The sequence below is a fragment of the Electrona antarctica genome, assembly GCF_951216825.1.
Source record: "Electrona antarctica genome assembly, chromosome: 13".
NCBI classification, from domain to species: domain Eukaryota; kingdom Metazoa; phylum Chordata; class Actinopteri; order Myctophiformes; family Myctophidae; genus Electrona; species Electrona antarctica.
In genome coordinates, this window is record NC_136794.1 from 17,334,419 (window position 1) to 17,353,346 (window position 18,928).

The 18,928-nt window shown below is 47.2% G+C and overlaps 1 protein-coding gene across 1 annotated transcript in view; it reads right to left on the reverse strand.

The window, feature by feature from the left end:
* Positions 1-18,928, reverse strand: part of igsf3 (immunoglobulin superfamily, member 3) — a 96,745-nt gene that overhangs the window by 62,472 nt on the left and 15,345 nt on the right. The window contains exon 2 of the mRNA XM_079517980.1: positions 9,632-10,012. Within this exon, the coding sequence (XP_079374106.1) occupies positions 9,632-10,012 (381 nt within the window). The remainder of the gene's footprint in view (positions 1-9,631; positions 10,013-18,928) is intronic.

The following is an 18,928-nucleotide window of genomic DNA, read 5'->3' on the forward strand; positions in this document are numbered from 1 at the left end:
ACAAGAGGGAGGCCCCTCAGGTCCCTTTCACCTTATCAGCAGTGAAATTTGGGACAAGAGGGAGGCCCCTCAGGTCCCTTTCACCGCAGTCCACTTCAAGCTTTTTATATTGTGCTTCGTCACTTGGCTACGCCGCTCGCATGGAGTCACTTATTTTCAATGACTCTGAGTGAGACATGAGTGACATCAGTCATATAATGAAGTATACATTAGGCTGTAGACTTCATGTTATCGATGACCGTTATAGCCATGGACTTAGATGACCAGTGAGTCTCTCATTTGCTCTATAGAGAGTATGCACGTGACATCATCATCAAACCCGGAAGTTATGCAGGAATGCCTACTGAGTGGCAAAAAACTACTTTCTGGCCTTGACAGCCCATGAATCCAAACAGAAAAGTCCTATCTGATTGCATTAAACAACATTAAACAATGTTAAACTCACTTTGCCTGTTGCTTTGCCACTCGATGTGCCATTCACTTTAAGCATGCGCATACCCTCTATACCTGGTGGGTCTTTCCAGCATATTGTCTGGCAGAAACGTTGTATCTCTTTAGCTTGTGACTAAATAACTACACTGGATCCATTAGAACGCAGGGTCTGTTTTCCATTTTACAGTTTTAGGACATACAAGGTTTTTGCCTGACGTCAAGAATATTAGGAATGACAGACAGACAGCAGACGGGATAAAAGCCTCTTGTCTCGCTCCGCCCTTCGTGGCCTCATCCTGTTCTCCTCGCCGACGCCGCGGTCTATTCACAGCGTGGTACATCTTCTATTCAGCACTTTTCTATTGTCTCCCGGAGCGTTCCGCCGCACTACCGTCCATGTCCTCATGTGTTCTGATGGGAACGCAACGACTTGTGTCTCTCTCAGACTCAATTACTGGTGCCACATCTGTCCCGACAGTGACAGACTGGTCAGTGTGTGACGATATGTCATGATGTGCGAGAGGCAGAGCATGCATGCGTGGGGTTGTGTGTGTGTGTGTGTGTGTGTGTGTGTGTGTGTGTGTGTGTGTGTGTGTGTGTGTGTGTGTGTGTTGTTTATGTAGGGTCAGAGTGGCAGTAATGACATTGAGCAGGAGGCCCTGTCCGTTAAAGGAGATGAGATGTGCAGGGAAATGGCACGCCAGACACAGTGATAAAATCACTCTCCATTTGGAGTCCTGCCCGGGCCTCGGCTCAAAGCTGCACACTCGCTCACACACACACGCACACGCGCACGCGCACACACACACACACACACACACACACACACACACACACACACACACACACACACACACACACACACACACACACACACACACACACACACACACACACACACACACACACACACACACACACACACACACACACACACACACACACAAAAGAGGGACAACAAGGAGAATGCAATCGTAAATGAATTTGGGAGGTGATGTTGAGGCCAAGGAAAGAGAGAGAGAGTGTGTTACGGGAGGAAAGAAACCTCAAAGCAGTGAGGAAGACAACAGCTGTAGATAAAGGAGTCGGACATACTGTAGGCCAGTGCTGCCAATCAATACCACCAGACAGAAGAGACGACCTACCTCTTCGATTAGTCTCAACCTTTCCGTCCATCAATCCACTCATCCCTCTCTCTTTTTAACCATTTTCTTCATCATCTGCCCATTCCTCCTCCCCTGTCTCCATTCAATCTGACCCCGCACAACCCCCCCGTTTTCCACCGCATGCTTCAATCAGCTTACTTTCCTCCCGTGATGGATCAAGGGACGAGGCTGTATTGACAAAACCGTAGACCTACATGACCGACACTCAGGAAAGAACAAGGTTGGGGGGGGGGGGGCCTTGTTGAATCGAATCACCAACCTCAGATGGATGGATGCAGAAAACGGACAAAATCAGATAAAGGGAGAGTTAGTACAGAAGAGAGAGCTGGGATGAGGCGGCGCCTCACTGTCACCCGGGGTAAAAGATGGAACTCCAGATGACATCTCCGGCTTCAACCTATCCCATTAAGTGAAGTAGAGGTAGGAGCTTGTGGCTTTGGCGGTGCGTTCCCCCCCCATGAACAGAGGAAGGCAGGAATAAAGCCACAAATCAGACAGGCACAGCGCTGAACTCAGCAGAGGCATGATTCAGACTCTCTTGTACTGTGTTTTGCAGCTGCACGGAGAAGCCACGGCTTGACCGGGGAACATCAAAATCTGTCTTCTTAAATCACTCATGCGCCCACAAACAAGAGTGCGGTATAGACATCAGGCAAGGAAGAAAAAAGCACATGTACACGTCTGTGTTTTTAACCAATGAAAATTATTAAAAAGAGAAAACTTTTTTCTTCCATATGAAAAGTAACGGTTTTGAACATACAAGGGTTCTACCCAACAGTGACGATATGCACATGAATAGCGGTGCACACAAGCACACGTCTGACATAATTGCATTTTGACATTGCGTAGTTGTGGTGTTAACTACATCAGCCGGGGTCCAGCTCTAGGGCAGGGCCACATCCATCAGGTGAAAGAATTACATTCCCTCGTGGAATGAGAAAGAAAAATGAATGCAGGCCTTGAATTTGGTACAAATATCACGGCCATGAAAATAACGTAAAATAAAATGAAAAGTCTGAACAGAGAACTGCAAAATTGTAACCCTGTTTGTTCAGCAAATGAATAAATGGCAAACATCACTCAAGCGAAAAGACCCAACTTTCTGCCGCCTCTCCCTTCTGCTCCGTCTCGTCTCTTCTCCCCTCTCTTCCATGTGTGTGTGGGTTAATTGCATTTAGAACTCATAAATGGCTGTTAGTAACTGCAGTAACTGCATTAACCTCGGGAGCCTCGTCAGAGGCAGACTATTTAAAAACACGCCCTCATAGAGCTAGTTGTACTGCGGGTGATGCCCGGGGGGAGGTGTAACCAATCAGACTGAAGTCGTGAAGAAGAGCTAATCATTTATTGGTCACACACTCTATATAACCAGCCCCTTCAATCTCACCCTGCAAGGCTGCAACTCCCCCCCCCCCCCCCCCCCCCCCTTCGCTCATTCTCTCCATTCTGCTCTCTCTCTATTTGTACATCTTTGCCTTTCTGAGTGAGCCATCTCTCTTCAAAACCACTCACTGGTGGCCTGGGCCGGCTTAGCGGTCCAGGCACCTAGGCTGGTAATCCAGCATGTCGTGGGTTTCAGTCCCTATCCCAACAAACTTTGTGTGTCTTCCCCATCTCTCTCCCCGTTTCCTGTCTACCTACTGCACGCACGCACGCACGCACGCACGCACGCACGCACGCACGCACGCACGCACGCACGCACGCACGCACGCACGCACGCACGCACTCGTTAAGCCACAGTGGAAAATACTGAAAGTCATGGATGAAAGTGTAACACGTCTTACGTCTCCCTGTTTCTGTTACTATCCAACTTCAGCAACCGGAACAGCTAGTAGCTATACCAAATGTTCACAGTGGGATCTGAATATCGGCCAGCAGGGATGACTTGGTCTCCTGTGGCGTCTTCTACGACAGACTGGGATATGACGAAGAGCAGCGTGAAACGAGTGTGAGAGCGAGGTGCTTGTTGTGAGCCAAGCTTGAGCCTCGTGGCTGGGCTCCTTAAACACAACCTGTTGCGTAGGAGAAGGACAGCCCACGATGACAGTGTCATGCTGCTGTCCTTTTTAATATCTACAATGTGGTGCGTCGGAGGAAGAAAAATATGATGACGTGCGCACATGCACGCGCACACACAGAGTAGGAGGCAAGGCCTTAGTTCGTCATGAGGTACTCCTCTTCCTACTTTCTAGTAGGATCCATAATTCCTGGGCCTGAGTTCAAGGTGTGAGCTAATAACACAAGAAGAAGTGACCTCTGACCTTGAGGGAGATTCACAACACAACGGTCATGTCGTGCTAGCCTCTGACCTCGACACGATTGTGTTACTGCCGCTAAAAGAGATTCAGGTGGTGTGAGGAAGAAATGAATCCAAAAGTGAGAAGTGGAAATGGTTTTCTTTTATACTCGATGCGCAAAATGCATATTCCCTGGGGAAAAGAAAGAAAAACAAAGGCACACAATCTAACTCTAACTGATTTATGAAATGGTGATTTCCCTTCAGCACGCTGGAAAAGAAATGCCACTTGACGATTTAAGACACATTAGCCAGTAGTGGAGCAATCATGGCCAATTATTCTTTTCAGATGTGTACCATTACTATAAAAAGCCTACGGCAGTATTGGCACTTAGGGGGGAGTTTGGCTGAGACTAGTACTGGTTTAATTTGATTGGTCTGGCTTCAGTATCAGTGTAACCCCCCCCCACACCCACACACACACACACACACACACACACACACACACACACACACACACACCCCCCCCCCCCCCCCCCCAGAGCACAAGCTGTATGCACACACTCAGCCCGCCTGCAGACAGTTGACTGCCAACCTTTTCTGAAAAGGTATATCCAATGCGCAACAAATGGCAGCAGGATCATCTTTCCGAGCCACAAACACAAATGAGGCGGACGATTCACTGCAGACAAAGCAGGGCAGAAGAACACTGACTCAGTATCAGACAGAATAGTGTCCAGGTGTGCAGCCAAACCCCGTCCCTCCCCCTGGGCAGCAGCCAGGTAGAGAACCCGTCCCTCCCCCTGGGCAGCAGCCAGGTAGAGTTTCGAACCCCACCACCGTCCATCCACCCACTCTTTCATACCAAGGTGACGGTTGGAAAACAGTTCCCTGTAGGCCTTACGTCATTCTTTGTCAGAATACAGATTACGTTGGTCTTTTATACCCTTATCATTTGGCTCCTGTCCGTGTCCGTCTCCTTATGTCGATATCTTATCATCCCTGTTGAGCGGAAACCTTGCATGTCCAAAACTGTTACTTTTACAGGAAATGAAACAATAGAACCTGTGTTCCAATTGATCCGATGATCCAATGTAGTTATTATTTTGTCACACGATCTTGTGAATTTTTCTTTAGAACAAAAAACAAAAAAGGCACAGACAGACTTAATCACTTTCAGCCTTGCATCCCTACCTCAGGCACACGTGTTTGAAGCTGTACTGGAGTGTTAAGTTACATTTCTACACAGTACTAGGGGTGTGCAGCGGCTAACCGTTAGCCAATAAGAAATTCGTAACCGACGAACACTAACGGCTAATGGTGAACCGATAAGATAAAAACAAAAGACCACGGGCCTCTTCTTTTTTTTTAATTACATTTTTATCCCACGATTTTGTAACCCATTTTTTCACCCAGTGCACAATTATCTAATGTATTCCTGGGCACTACACTTCCTCTGCCCACCTGGGGGGGCAGCGGACTGACCTCATGCTTCCTTCTATGCATGAGGAGTCCAAGTTGCATCATTTCACCTGACAGGGGAGAGTTTCCCCGGCCGGACGTAGCGCGTGGAAGGAACACGTTATTCCGACCAGTTCCTTTTCCCTCCATCAGGTGCCCTGGCTGGCCAGGGGGAGGTAGTTTAGAGACCAGGATTACTGCATGTTTTTGTGAGGGTACCTACCCTAGGGGACACGGGAAGAACATGCAAACTCCACACAGAAAGGCCCTTTCGCCAACCCCGCCTCGGGTATGGGCACTGATGACACGGAGGAGGGAACACGCCCCCAGCGCCCACAGCGTCCCCAGCGAGAATCGAGAACCGACTGTGCCACCGTGACCCAGCACCCTGGCCTCTTCTAACTTGTAGGCTAATAACGTGGAGGAAGTTAGAAGAGGAACCCTGGCCTCTTCTAACTTCCTTGTTATTATAATAACTTGTTATTAGCCTACACTCCAGAGCTGTTTGGGGGGCGGCAGGGAAAGTGTGTGCACTGCAGCAGCCACTGGGCTTTCGCCAAACTTTGGTCAAATTAACTATCACTGCATCTCTCGGCACGGGATGGTGGCCATTGTCTGCGTGCATCACGGTATTTACGCACATGAACTGGAGTTCATGGCTCGACTGTTGGACTCACTCACAAGAGTTATTTGACAATTTGTGCCGTTATGTTGGCGAGGAGTGGAACGTTTATTCAGCCGTCTTATTGACACAGAGTATGCCCGACAGACACACTGCAGACAACCTGGCTGGTAGTGGTAGGTAAACTAAACGATGCGGTGGTTGGAGGCTTGGTAGCCTGGCTTTGCCAGACACAACGTGGACTCACTCACGCATCCTCCCCCCTATGATATCAGGGAGGAAGCGAGAGTAAATCCACGTTATAATATGGCCAAAACCAGGCTAGAGGCTTGGGGACTGAAGGTGCGTTCAAACCTGAAGATATTTGCTTCCACTGTCGCTTCACTTTTGTCGCGCAGGTCAGCGTTGGTATACAAAAGAAAGTCCCCCTTCGCTCCAGCTCACTCTTGACCGGTCGGTCATGCAAGATCTGTAGCTGAGCTGTTTTCCCCCTCCCTCGAGTGGTGGATTATATTATTTATATAAATAGATATAAAAGGTACACAGTAATTTAACATTGGGGGTGTAACCATATGGCCCCGCGTCCCGCTCGTTACATTTTGTGGTCTCGAAACACAAGCACACAGTGCGACGTGTTGTGAGCTTGTAGATCGGCTATTAGGCTACTGGGACAGTGTATGCGTCACAGTGCATATGTTCACGATAACACACGTAACGTAGTGGCTGCTATTTCCCCCGTCCGGGTGGACTGGGACTCGAAAAACCCTGTTGTGTTGTGGCCGGCTATTTGTCTTTTCTTTAATGGACAAAAATAGCGCATTTTTTTCCTAAACGGCTAACGGTTAACTCCTTTAGCTCCATCTAGTGTTAGCATGCGCACACCTAAGGAATGCCGCCCGTCCGCTCTCACTCTACGGAGCTTGTTTCCCTTCCGGGTTATTCAGGAAGGTGGGGGCCTTTGTTAGGAGCACATCACCACTCGCATTAGCTCATAGCCCTTAACTAGCATTACAACCAGTTACATAATTTGCTCAGCGATGCGGTACAATCTCACAAATGATTTACGATCGTCGGGTGCGCGGCGGCCCACCATGGACAGCTCTCGAAACTTTAGAGATACAGCGCTTTTAAAATCCTGTTATAATGTAGGCTCAACGGAGGGGACGGAGGCTCTCCATACTAACCAGAGCCATGCTAAAAGGTAAACAAACGGTCGGCGCTTTCATATATGGAGTATACGGTTGTCTACGAACATACGCGTAGATAGCACCAGTAGGTACCGTTAGCTTAGCTACATTTATGAACGTAGATGGCAGAGAAAAAGTTGAATTAGCCGGCAAGACCTGACGGTAACCGGTTAATAAAATGTCTCCATTTGGCCAGCCCTACACAGTAGTAGTACACACTTCTATCAACAAACTATTATCGTTTTGTTTTAAATTGTTTTTAAATTACAGATCGGCTATTTCTGCTACTTTCGCACGACACTCTCGTACAACAAAGTATTAATTTATGGAAAACCATAAACCGGAGATACAAGCTTTCTCCCCAACAGTGACGTCATTCCTCCTTCCTCTCTAGTCCGCTGCCACTGTTTAATCCTGTCCTTCCGACATCACCCTTGAGACGTGTTCACACTCAAAGACATGCACATGATGCACGCACACTTCCTGCTCAGTAACAGCCTTTTCCCTCAAAAAAAAGGCCATGCGATGAAAGAGCATTCATAATATGGCATATTAATAAGGGAATAAGGGATAGAACAACAGAGAGACAGGAGTTTGTTAGAGACACGCGGCCAAGCGGGGGGGGGAACAGACATTGAAAGAGGTTTCGATGTGAAGGTGGGAGGTTATACAAGACATGGGTATAGTATAGTGCTCGTCAGTTTGGGTCTGTGCGTGTGCATAGGCCTGTCACAAATCACAATTATTACATAATTAATTGTCATAATTAAATTTGTAATCGTGACAGCGCTACGCGTGCAGCTGCCTTGGGAGGGGGGGGGGACTGGCGATCATGACAGGGTAAGAAAATATAGAAAGACCATGTAGTTTACCTCTGACCTCTGGAACTGGGTTAGGAGGCTAGACACATAACAGTGTCCCTCAACACCACCGCACACAACTTTATCACGCACGCACACACACACATGCAAACACACACGCACGCACACACACACACACACACACACACACACACACACACACACACACACACACACACACACACACACACACACACACACACACACACACACACACACACACACACACACACACACACACACACACACACACACACACACACACACACACACACGTCTATAAATACCATGTTCTATCAGTGGTACCGTTTCAGGCCTATGTCTGAGCCCTGACCCACATTCAGATCATGCTACTCATACTCAAAAGGCACAAGTCAACGATATAATTGTACACGTCCCAGCCAGGCAAGGAGAACACCAAACCCACTGCTCTGCTAAGCAGTAAGCAACAACCCCCCACCACCAAGAAAACAGACTTGGCGTATTGATCAATGCACGCTGAGCTCTCACTGTCACAGCAGAAATAATTAGCATTATTGACATTTCTCACCTGGTAGTGACACTATATACCACTGTGAGTGACTCGGTGACGCACCGGACACGTGGACATTAACGTATTAATGTGACTCGAGGTTTAAGGTCACACAATCGGAGAGACCCCAATAATCTCCACCCACCACCACCCCCCTCTCTCTGATTAAAGGGCATTAACACTGAGGGGGATGGGAGCGGGTTAGAATGCCAAAACCTCCACAACCATGTCAGCTGTGTTCTTGGACCTCAGGGAATGTTTGGGGAAATGTTTGGGGAAATGTGTGTGTGTGTGTGTGTGTGTGTGTGAGTGTGTGTGTGTGTGTGTGTGTGTGTGTGTGTGTGTGTGTGTGTGTGTGTGTGTGTGTGTGTGTGTGTGTGTGTGTGTGTGTGTGTGTGTGAGAGAGAGAGGGGGGGGGGGAGGAGTGGCAGCGGGGAACAGATGCCATTGACAGAGAAGTGTTTGAATTCTCACACACTGTGGGGACACACAGGGTGTGTTATTGAAACAGCTCGGGATGGGGGTGGGGCGGGGCGTGTGTGTGTGTGTGTGTGTGTGTGTGTGTGTGTGTGTGTGTGTGTGTGTGTGTGTGTGTGTGTGTGTGTGTGTGTGTGTGTGTGTGTGTGTGTGTGTGTGTGTGTGTGTGTGTGTGTGTGTGTGTGGAGTGAGGCATTCATGTGGCATTCATGTGGGGTGAGGCACGATTTCCTCTGGCCAGAACAGGTGGGACTCAGTGTGACTCTGGAGGCCAACACTTCCTCTGCCTCAGCCCACCCACACACCCATCCATCCCGTCCCTCCCGTTGAAATCCGTCAAGTATCCATCGAGAAACGCTCGCCCGTGAGTGGAATTGCCTACGCACTGACCTGCTGCACCAACCATACATTCACACTGTAATCAGCACTTCTGTACTTGCTTTGTTCAAACTAGCCATTGATGATGAGAAAGATAACGATATGATAGATGAAGCCATTTGAAAAGATAAGTCATATGCTTTATTAAAAGAACTACGGCGGAAATCTTGCGATTATCCTTCAAGGCTATCTGATATCATGGGGAGCGGCCTGCTGGTGAGTAATCCACCATGTGTGTGCGTGGCTGCGTGAGGTGAGACATGCTTGCGCGGGGACTCACCGGTGAGGTTGGTGCGGGCGCTGTAGGAGCCCAGGTAGCGGCCGTCAGTGTTGGGTGTGTAACACTCAAACAGGCCCTGGTCTCTGGCTTGCACCTTGGTGATGTGCAGCTGAGACGAGTCCTGGCTCAGTCTCTCCACGGAGATCTCCTTGCTGTTCACCCTCTGGGAGTACACGGCGTAGGCGTAGTTGGGCTGAGCCGTGCTCACGATGCGGATTTCCCTGTCCGGTACGGACGGCAGGTACATGGACCACTCAAAGTCCTGCTCCATGCCCTCCTTGTAGCCGCTCACGTTGCACATGATGGTGACGTGGGAGCCCTCCGTCCGCACCAGCGGCCCACTCTGCACCGTTACCACCCTTTGAGGACTGGCAGCACCAACTAGAGGCAGACGTTGGAGAAGGAGAGAGAGAGAGAGGATGGGAGGAGGGGGGGGGGGGGGGGGGTGCAGAGAGAACATTTGTTATGTTTTAATTTAGCATTAGCAGTTTGAGTTTGCAGACCTCATGTCTAATGTCCGCCATGGCAAGCTGCACCGCAGTGCCTCTCAAACACACTTGCAAAACACACTCATCTTTTGAATAGCTGCCAACCAGTATTATCTACGGTAATAATCTTTTTATACCACCTTCAACGGCCCCACTAACCCTTCACAACAGTCAGCCAACCACATTCATTATAACTAATTTACTCTAAAAATCATACAATGGCAACTCTAAAATTATACAATGGCGTTGCTTGCCGAAAACATCAGATCTACAAGCTCACAACACATTGTGAACAGGTAAGAGGCATTCCCAACAGCTACTTCAAAATTAATAATGTTTTGCAAACGGCCCTGCTTTGTTAACGGCGATAGAAACTAATTCTCTCCCCGCGCACACGCACCCGCGCACACGCACACGCGCACACGCGCACACACGCACACGCACACGCACGCGCACGCGCACGCACACGCACACGCACCCGCACCCGCACCCACACACACACACACACACACACACACACACACACACACACACACACACACACACACACACACACACACACACACACACACACACACACACAAGCACATCTGAAAGGCAGCCATCTGGAAGTTAGGTGAGGTCAAGGACCACATCATAAAACACTGGTAGCCCCTGGCAGGGTGCATCATCGTATTATGAGGAGGCTAACAAGTCGTACGGGCAGTGTGTCAAGTTGGATAATGCGCAGGTGTTTCTGAAAGTCACGGACATCAGTTACAACATCTGTGGGCCGTATCGAGGCACAGAGGGCGACCGTGCGGCGTGCACGCCAACATGCACGCACACAGTGCAGGAAATGTACAGTCCGCATTTACCGGCTCAGTTCCCAACTTAACTAGAGGCAACACAAATCCAGAGAGGACGACAAATACAGTGTTTCCTGTCTGCTAGCTAGGGCAAGTGGAGATCACACAGCTACAGTGTGTGTGTGTGTGTGTGTGTGTGTGTGTGTGTGTGTGTGTGTGTGTGTGTGTGTGTGTGTGTGTGTGTGTGTGTGTGTGTGTGTGTGCCTCAACGGGAGAGTATCTGAAAGGCTGTGTCTGTAGGCAATAGGCACAACGCTCATCATCAATAATTCACCAGAACAGCTTTTTAACTCCCACAACAACGCCACCCTGCCTCTCTCTCACACCTCCAGCCCCCCCGCCCCCCGCCTGCCCTCTCTCATTTACAGTCATTAATGTGAGTGCATGCATGTGTCTGTGTCTATAAAAGGTTATCTAGTTGAAAAATGAACAAACCTTTGCAGACTGTGGCTGTGCTCACTGGGTCGGAAAAACAAAGCAAAAGGGAACGACGGTCCACATTTATTTTGTGCTGTGTGTGTGTGTGTGTGTGTGTGTGTGTGTGTGTGTGTGTGTGTGTGTGTGTGTGTGTGTGTGTGTGTGTGTGTGTGCGTGCGTGCGTGCGTGCGTGCGTGCGTGCGTGCGTGTGCAGTTGTGCACGCGGAGCTTCTGTTTTCCTAAATTTTATTTTCATCCTTCCTTTGCTTGGCACCGCAGTTTTGCTTCCATTTTGGAGGCACATTCTGCTGCTCAGCATTCAAAACCGTTACAAATCTCTTATTTCTTTTTGGCTGCATCACCAGAATGGGATTTAAATTCAATAAGAGCCGCCCCCAAAAGTGGAAATTGATCGGAATTAAGCATTTCCTCTTGCTCGACTTCTCCAGTGGACCACCAGAGGAATTGATTTGCCTATGAATGCCCCCAACCCACTGTTTAATGCCCCCAACCCACTGTTTAATGCCCCCAACCCACTGTTTAATCCAGTCCTAGGAATGCCCCCAACCCACTGTTTAATGCCCCCAACCCACTGTTTAATCCAGTCCTAGGAATGCCCCCAACCCACTGTTTAATGCCCCCAACCCACTGTTTAATCCAGTCCTAGGAATGCCCCCAACCCACTGTTTAATGCCCCCAACCCACTGTTTAATCCAGTCCTAGGAATGCCCCCAACCCACTGTTTAATGCCCCCAACCCACTGTTTAATCCAGTCCTAGGAATGCCCCCAACCCACTGTTTAATGCCCCCAACCCACTGTTTAATCCAGTCCTAGGAATGCCCCCAACCCACTGTTTAATGCCCCCAACCCACTGTTTAATCCTATGAATGCCCCCAACCCACTGTTTAATCTATCTATGAATGCCCCCAACCCACTGTTTAATCTATCTATGAATGCCCCCAACCCACTGTTTAATCCTATGAATGCCCCCAACCCACTGTTTAATCTATCTATGAATGCCCCCAACCCACTGTTTAATCCTATGAATGCCCCAGACCCACTGTTTAATCCAGTCCTAGGAATGCCCCCAACCCACTGTTTAATCCTATGAATGCCCCCAGCCCACTGTTTAATCCAGTCCCAGAAAAAAAACAAAAAAAATCATTATTTGACTATTCCTCACATATCAGCAAATCAACCATATAACAGCTAAACATTAAGCCACTGACATTCTGAAATTCAATTAAAAGTCGCCGTTTCAAAGGGTAAGCAAGCAACAAACACTGCCGACAGAGAGGGAAATTAAGATCGACCTTTGTAACCTAAAAGTCTATAGCAAAGCGGGATGGCCCGATACCAATTAAGTAAATTCTGGGGAGCATCAGGTAGGGGGAAGTCTCTATCCTCATTTAGATTCATTCTGATGCCAGTGTGCCGACGTGGTGCCGGTCCGTCTACCCACAAGCCATTGGGTTGAGCTCAGAACCGATACTGCTGTGTCACTGCTTCTCACGTTACAGCTCATTACAGAGAAGCTGCGGGAAACGTATCACTCATAAGACTAACAGAAAGCCACCACACTGCTCATACTGCGTTAAGTCGTCTCACTCTCCACTCCCCCACCCTCTGTCTTCCATCAAATCCTTCTTTCCTTCCTTCCTTCCCTCTTCCCTCTTCCTGCTCTCATCCTTCCTTCCATGATGTATGTCAAATATCTTCCCTTTCCCTCTCTCCACCATGCCCTATGTAGATTCTCCCTTCCCTCTTTTCATCCTCTCTTCTCTCTCTCTCTGCATATTTCTGTCTCTCCTCGGTGCCTTGCGGTTCTCAGCTTCCATTCAGGCAGGGTTTAAGCGGCTCTACGGTACTTCAAAGTGCCTGTCGCTCGGCTGGCTCTTTGGACTGGCGAACGGCTGACAATGACATGCCAAACCCTGCAGGCCTTCAGACGGATCGGTCCATCCCTACCATCCCTTCACTAAACACACCCGCCCACACACCGCTGGCACCGTGCATCCGTGCCATGGCTCCTGGCCTCTCCAGGGGTCAGAGTCACGTCTCCTTCTCTACAATGTGTACAGTCAGGTCTCTAAATATAACTGTGCCACCCGCCATTACGCTCACACCCCTACGCTATCGGTCACACTCTGTTTCTCTCCGTCTTTGTCATGTCTGAGTTATTGGCTGCTTCCTGTTCAGTTTCGACGATTTGTCACGGCACGCGTGTCCAGAGTCAGATGACATGGAATCATACGGTGGACGAGCGCCTGAAATGACCTTGTTGTTCCAATGATGGGTAACTCTCTCTCTCTCTCACACACACACACACACACACACACACACACACACACACACACACACACACACACACACACACACACACACACACACACACACACACACACACACACACACACACACACACACACACACACACACACACACACACACACACACACACACACACACACACACACACACACACACACACACACAAAAAGGAAGCTGTAAAGAGGATTATGCTAAGTGGAAAGGGGGGGGGGGGGGTTTAAACACTAATCCAATCATTTGTGGCCGGTGTCTTAGACACACTGTAAACGGCAGTGTGGTCGTGTGCATGCAGAGCCACCCCCCCCCCATCACTTTTCTCTGATACATGATAATTACACACTTGGGGAGGTGTAGCTTATAATAACAGAGTTAGATGTGTCCAGAAAGTAATTAAGAAGATGCTCAGAGAGGTGTGTGTGTGTGTGTGTGTGTGTGTGTGTGTGTGTGTGTGTGTGTGTCCAACATTGCACTCGACCATATTCAAACACACCAGCCATTTTGCTCTTTCAATTGCCAAATGACTTCACCAATGACGTAAGAGCAAAATGGCCACAACAACAATGGTCTGTAACCAAGTTTCAAATCTCTGCACAGTTGGAGCATAGAATAATTTCAAAAACATTATCATCTTTAAATTGCTCAATGGTTTAAGGCCAAAAATTATGCTCTGCTCTTAAATACTCTAACAGTTACTAACAGTTACCAGAGTTAAAACAAAACATGGTGTTTAGTATAGTTAAATTATTCAAGACAATTTGAACCTCGCACCAACTTCATTTTTAAAACCCATGTATATATTCTCCAATGCCTTCTGTTAATTAAAGTTTAGCTTACCGATACACAGGATTAGATGTAGATTTCCTTTATACACATCCAGGCATCCAGGATGCCTGAGGAAGGCCCATGACAGAACCTTTGCCGTAATAAAAGGATTCTCTATTGAGCAAGTGTGTGCAGGTTTTTCTATGTTATCTCAACGGCAACCAACTCACTTGTCCCTGAGCTGAACTAGGTGTGCTAAAGAGTAAAGACTTTGGTTTACTTTTAAAGTGTACAGAAAAGTACAACCACAATTACACCCTGACCTCATTTTGCCTATCTTGTTTTGTGTTTCTCTATGTTATTCCTTCTATTACGCTTTTAAACAACTTCAATTACTTTGAATAACTTTTTAAGTTTTTATGCCTCATGCCAGCACTTTTCATTATCTTGGTGTATGAAAGGTATAGTAAACAAAGAAACTTGCCTTTCCATATCACTTCTCCTCATTCATCCTCCATTCCTGGTTATTTGGCACGCACGCACGCACGCACGCACGCACGCACGCACGCACGCACGCACGCACGCACGCACGCACGCACGCACGCACGCACACCAAGGCCCTACATGCCAGCCCAGTACTAGGACAGTGTGCCCCAGTAGAGCTATTTCTGTCTCTCTCTCTCTATCTCTGTCGTACTCTGCTTCTCTCTCGTTTTACACCATGTGTGCATGTACACATGGTGCACGAAACATGGTGTAAGAAGGAGCAACCATCCGCAGCCCTCTTAACTTAATTATGAACATGCTGGTAAGATGGTAAATAAATAAATAAAATAATGGGCCGAGTCAGTGTCCCATCTTCCCATGGGGGGCCTCAGCGGGCAGATCTAGAAATCAGACAGCGAGGCGGCAAACGGCAGCAGGGACGGATAGTGGCTAATGTCCAGGGTGCTTCATGACAAAGATTGTGTACGCATTTAGCTGATGCTGGTCATTTATTTAAAGATGTGTACACAACACATGATCCATACACCTACATGTAAACTTCACCTTTCAGTTCACTTTACAACCTATTTCTCCTAGTGATGTATCGAATGCAGTGAGTGCACTATAAAATTATTTCCATTGATCCCAGGAAATCAAGGAACAGACAAATTGATCAATTCCATATTCCATATCCATATTTAATGGCAGTGATACAGAGAGAATATGCATACCTCTCTGTATCGGATATATTTATCAAGCCAAATAAGTTTTTGGCTAGATAAATATTTGACTTTAAGCAGCATTAAATATCTGATCACAAATCTAGGATTCTTGTATAGAAACAGAAACGGTTTCCCTTTGAACAGTTGAGGCAACAGTAGACGATGCCGATAGCATCTACAGACTGTGGTTGCTTCCACTGTCAAACCCCTAGACTCAGTTTATCATTCCGCATTCAGATTTATTACCGGTAATCCCTATGACACTTTCCTCCTCGGGCGCAGAGGCGTGATACACACGTATCTTTTCATCCATGAATTCCTTATTAGACATACACTAACACCACCCTAGTATGTACATGTGTTCCTATGCTGGACTAGACCGCACACAGGTCCCTACTCTCTATCAAACTCACTCTAGCACAAACTGTCTTTAGCTTTTAGTCCTGTGGGTTTATTCTGAGTTTGGAAATAGTGCTTTTTGTTTTGTGGTCACATGGAATCATCTTCAACACATCCTCAAGATCAACATCCTGTTCAATTCAAGATGATGACCTCATACCACTACACCTCAGTGTTCAGTTGTTTACAGCAGTGGTTCTCAAACCTTTTCATGTCAAGGATCCCCAGTTTTATATGCATTTGGTCCAGGGGCGCCATCAGGACGGTAACAGTGCCGGGACATTATTTGTTTTGGGGGGGGTGACGACGTCATGACTCACATTGTTGTGTATTAGCCCGTCTGACACCTTGATCATATGCAGCCAATACACAACGAGTCAATGACTATTGGGCAGCTAAATGGAAACGGTGCTAGACCATGGCATGCACCAGCGCCGGTCAGCCCGGGTCGGGAAAAATAAATAAAAAGGACCAGGCTTCCCCAAATAGTGACCCCCCCTCCCCCCCGGCGCCTATACGCAGAGGGGGGAACAATTTCCAAATGATAAACATTTCCCTAACCCTAACCCAATACTTCCAAGATTACAACATTTCAAAAATAGCAGATGTATAACTTTGCTCACTGGGGAAGCCTCAGAGACTTTTGAGGCTTAAATAAAGGTTTCAAATGAATCACCAGAAAATGTACAGAAACAAGTGCATGTGTCTCTCTATTAAACAGAGTGTGAGTGTGGATCTTTTCCTCTCTAGATTTCTCACCCTAGGTTAACCATTCTCCAAAATCAATCTGGCTCTTACTCCCTCAAGGCCCACAGAAAACATTTGGCCCCTTTAACATCATTACCAGACAGCGAGAACCAGCGAGCGAGCATTTCTGAAGATGCTGGAAACTGGAGGGAGAAAGAGGAGGAATGTTCAAGGAAGGTAAATGTTGACATTTACACAGGTGGCGGTGGCCATAGTACTCTAGGACTCTATTCATGTCTGAAGGTTTCTCCTGTTCAGTTGATAATATTGTCTGTCCTTTACCATTGGAAATGTACATAAAACCAGCTTTCCATTCACACTGAGCACTATAACTATAAACATATAGTTTTAAAAATTGTTATAAGCCAAATTAATGGAAGAGTTCACACCAACTATAAAAAAAATCACACCCGTGTGAACTGAGTGGTGCAATGACGTCACACACTAACCATAGCAACCATGCTCATCTGTACGTGGGGCCACGTACAGGTGTACAGGTACACGGGTACAGACACGGGTACAGACAAAGCTGGTTATTGGAGTGGTTTGCACCACTCAAAAATACAATGGTGAACTATATAGTTATAGTTATCTTCATAGTTATAGTGCTCAGTGTGAACGGCCCTTGAGGCAGTGTCTGTGAGGCCTAACGGTTGACTGTTATGATAAAATCACTTTGATCCTTACAAGAGTTAAATGAACACAGCAATGTGTACAACTGCCACTGTCTTTGGGTCATTTAAACACAGCAAAAGAGGATTAATTTAACTAATCCTAATGTGCAAAATCTGTCCAGTCTGTGTGTTTATGGGCTCCATCTCGCGCCAGGAGCCCTAGTTCCTTAATTTGGGGATTTAGTATTGTGTAAGAGGCATTCCCCCGTAAGAAATGCTATCTTGTGCCACCACCTAAATCCTTAAAACACCTCCGCTACCCATTACATTATGCATAGGTGTGGTTTGGGCGTTACGCAACTTAAACCAATCAATGTGCCAGGTGCCATTGCCTTTAAGAGATCTATTATCCATAATCCATTATGCCCTGGATCTTGCCTTGTGGAAGAGCAACGCGTGCTGCCTTGGAATACATTTATATCAGATACAGAGCGTTGTCTTGTGTGTCCAGTATCTGACTATCTGCCATCCACTCTGTGACCAACACAGCCAAGTTGTGCCTTTCATTTGGTTGACACAAGTATCAGCTACGTGTTACTGATTATGGGGAATTTTACATTATTTTAAATCCATTACATATTTGCTGCATAATGGGGTGATGAGGTGATGAGGGAATCGTGCATAATGCGCCTTGGTACAAATCTAATAACTTCTTTGACTAGACAATTAAACACAATGAGCACAAGGAGTTGACACTCTGCTGATTATAAGGACATTTGGTGTGGTTTGGGCTTTAGGGACTTTTGACTACAAAAGTAATACACAAAAATATATTTGTATGTCTAGATTATGACCACGGATATCCAAATGTCCTCTTTCCCCTCCACTATGTAGCACTGTAGTGCCCTTGATTGGTGAGCATCAACAAATAGTACTAATCAGATTATTCTTACTCTTCCTTCTAATTACGTATCCTTTATGCTTTCCTTGGATGATAATCATCATCTGTTATCAGAATGTAAAAATTACTTATCAGTGCAGTACTCACTGATAATCTCTGACCCACCCACCGGTTCCAAGACCCTTATTAAAGGTCTTGGAAGCGGTAGAAATAAGATCTCCAAATGATTCAATCTTTTAGAGCTATTTTAGAAATACCAGTAAGACGGCTAAGGGCGAGGTCGCATGCACGCATCCGCCTCGTTGACGGCAGACTGCTGGGAGAGCGCTGGCACTGTGGCATGGGGAGTCAGATCAACATGGAATGAATTATGTACTGGAAGGTCAGATGAGGTCAGATCAACATATGGAATGTCAGAACAGGTCAGCGCCCTATATGGTGATCTAAGGGTGGCAGTGGGGACATTCTCTTGAGTCTACAGGGGGAGAGGGGAGTTGCACCACGCAGTTCACACGGGTGTGATTTTTATTATATAACCTAATATAACACACACACACACACACACACACACACACACACAC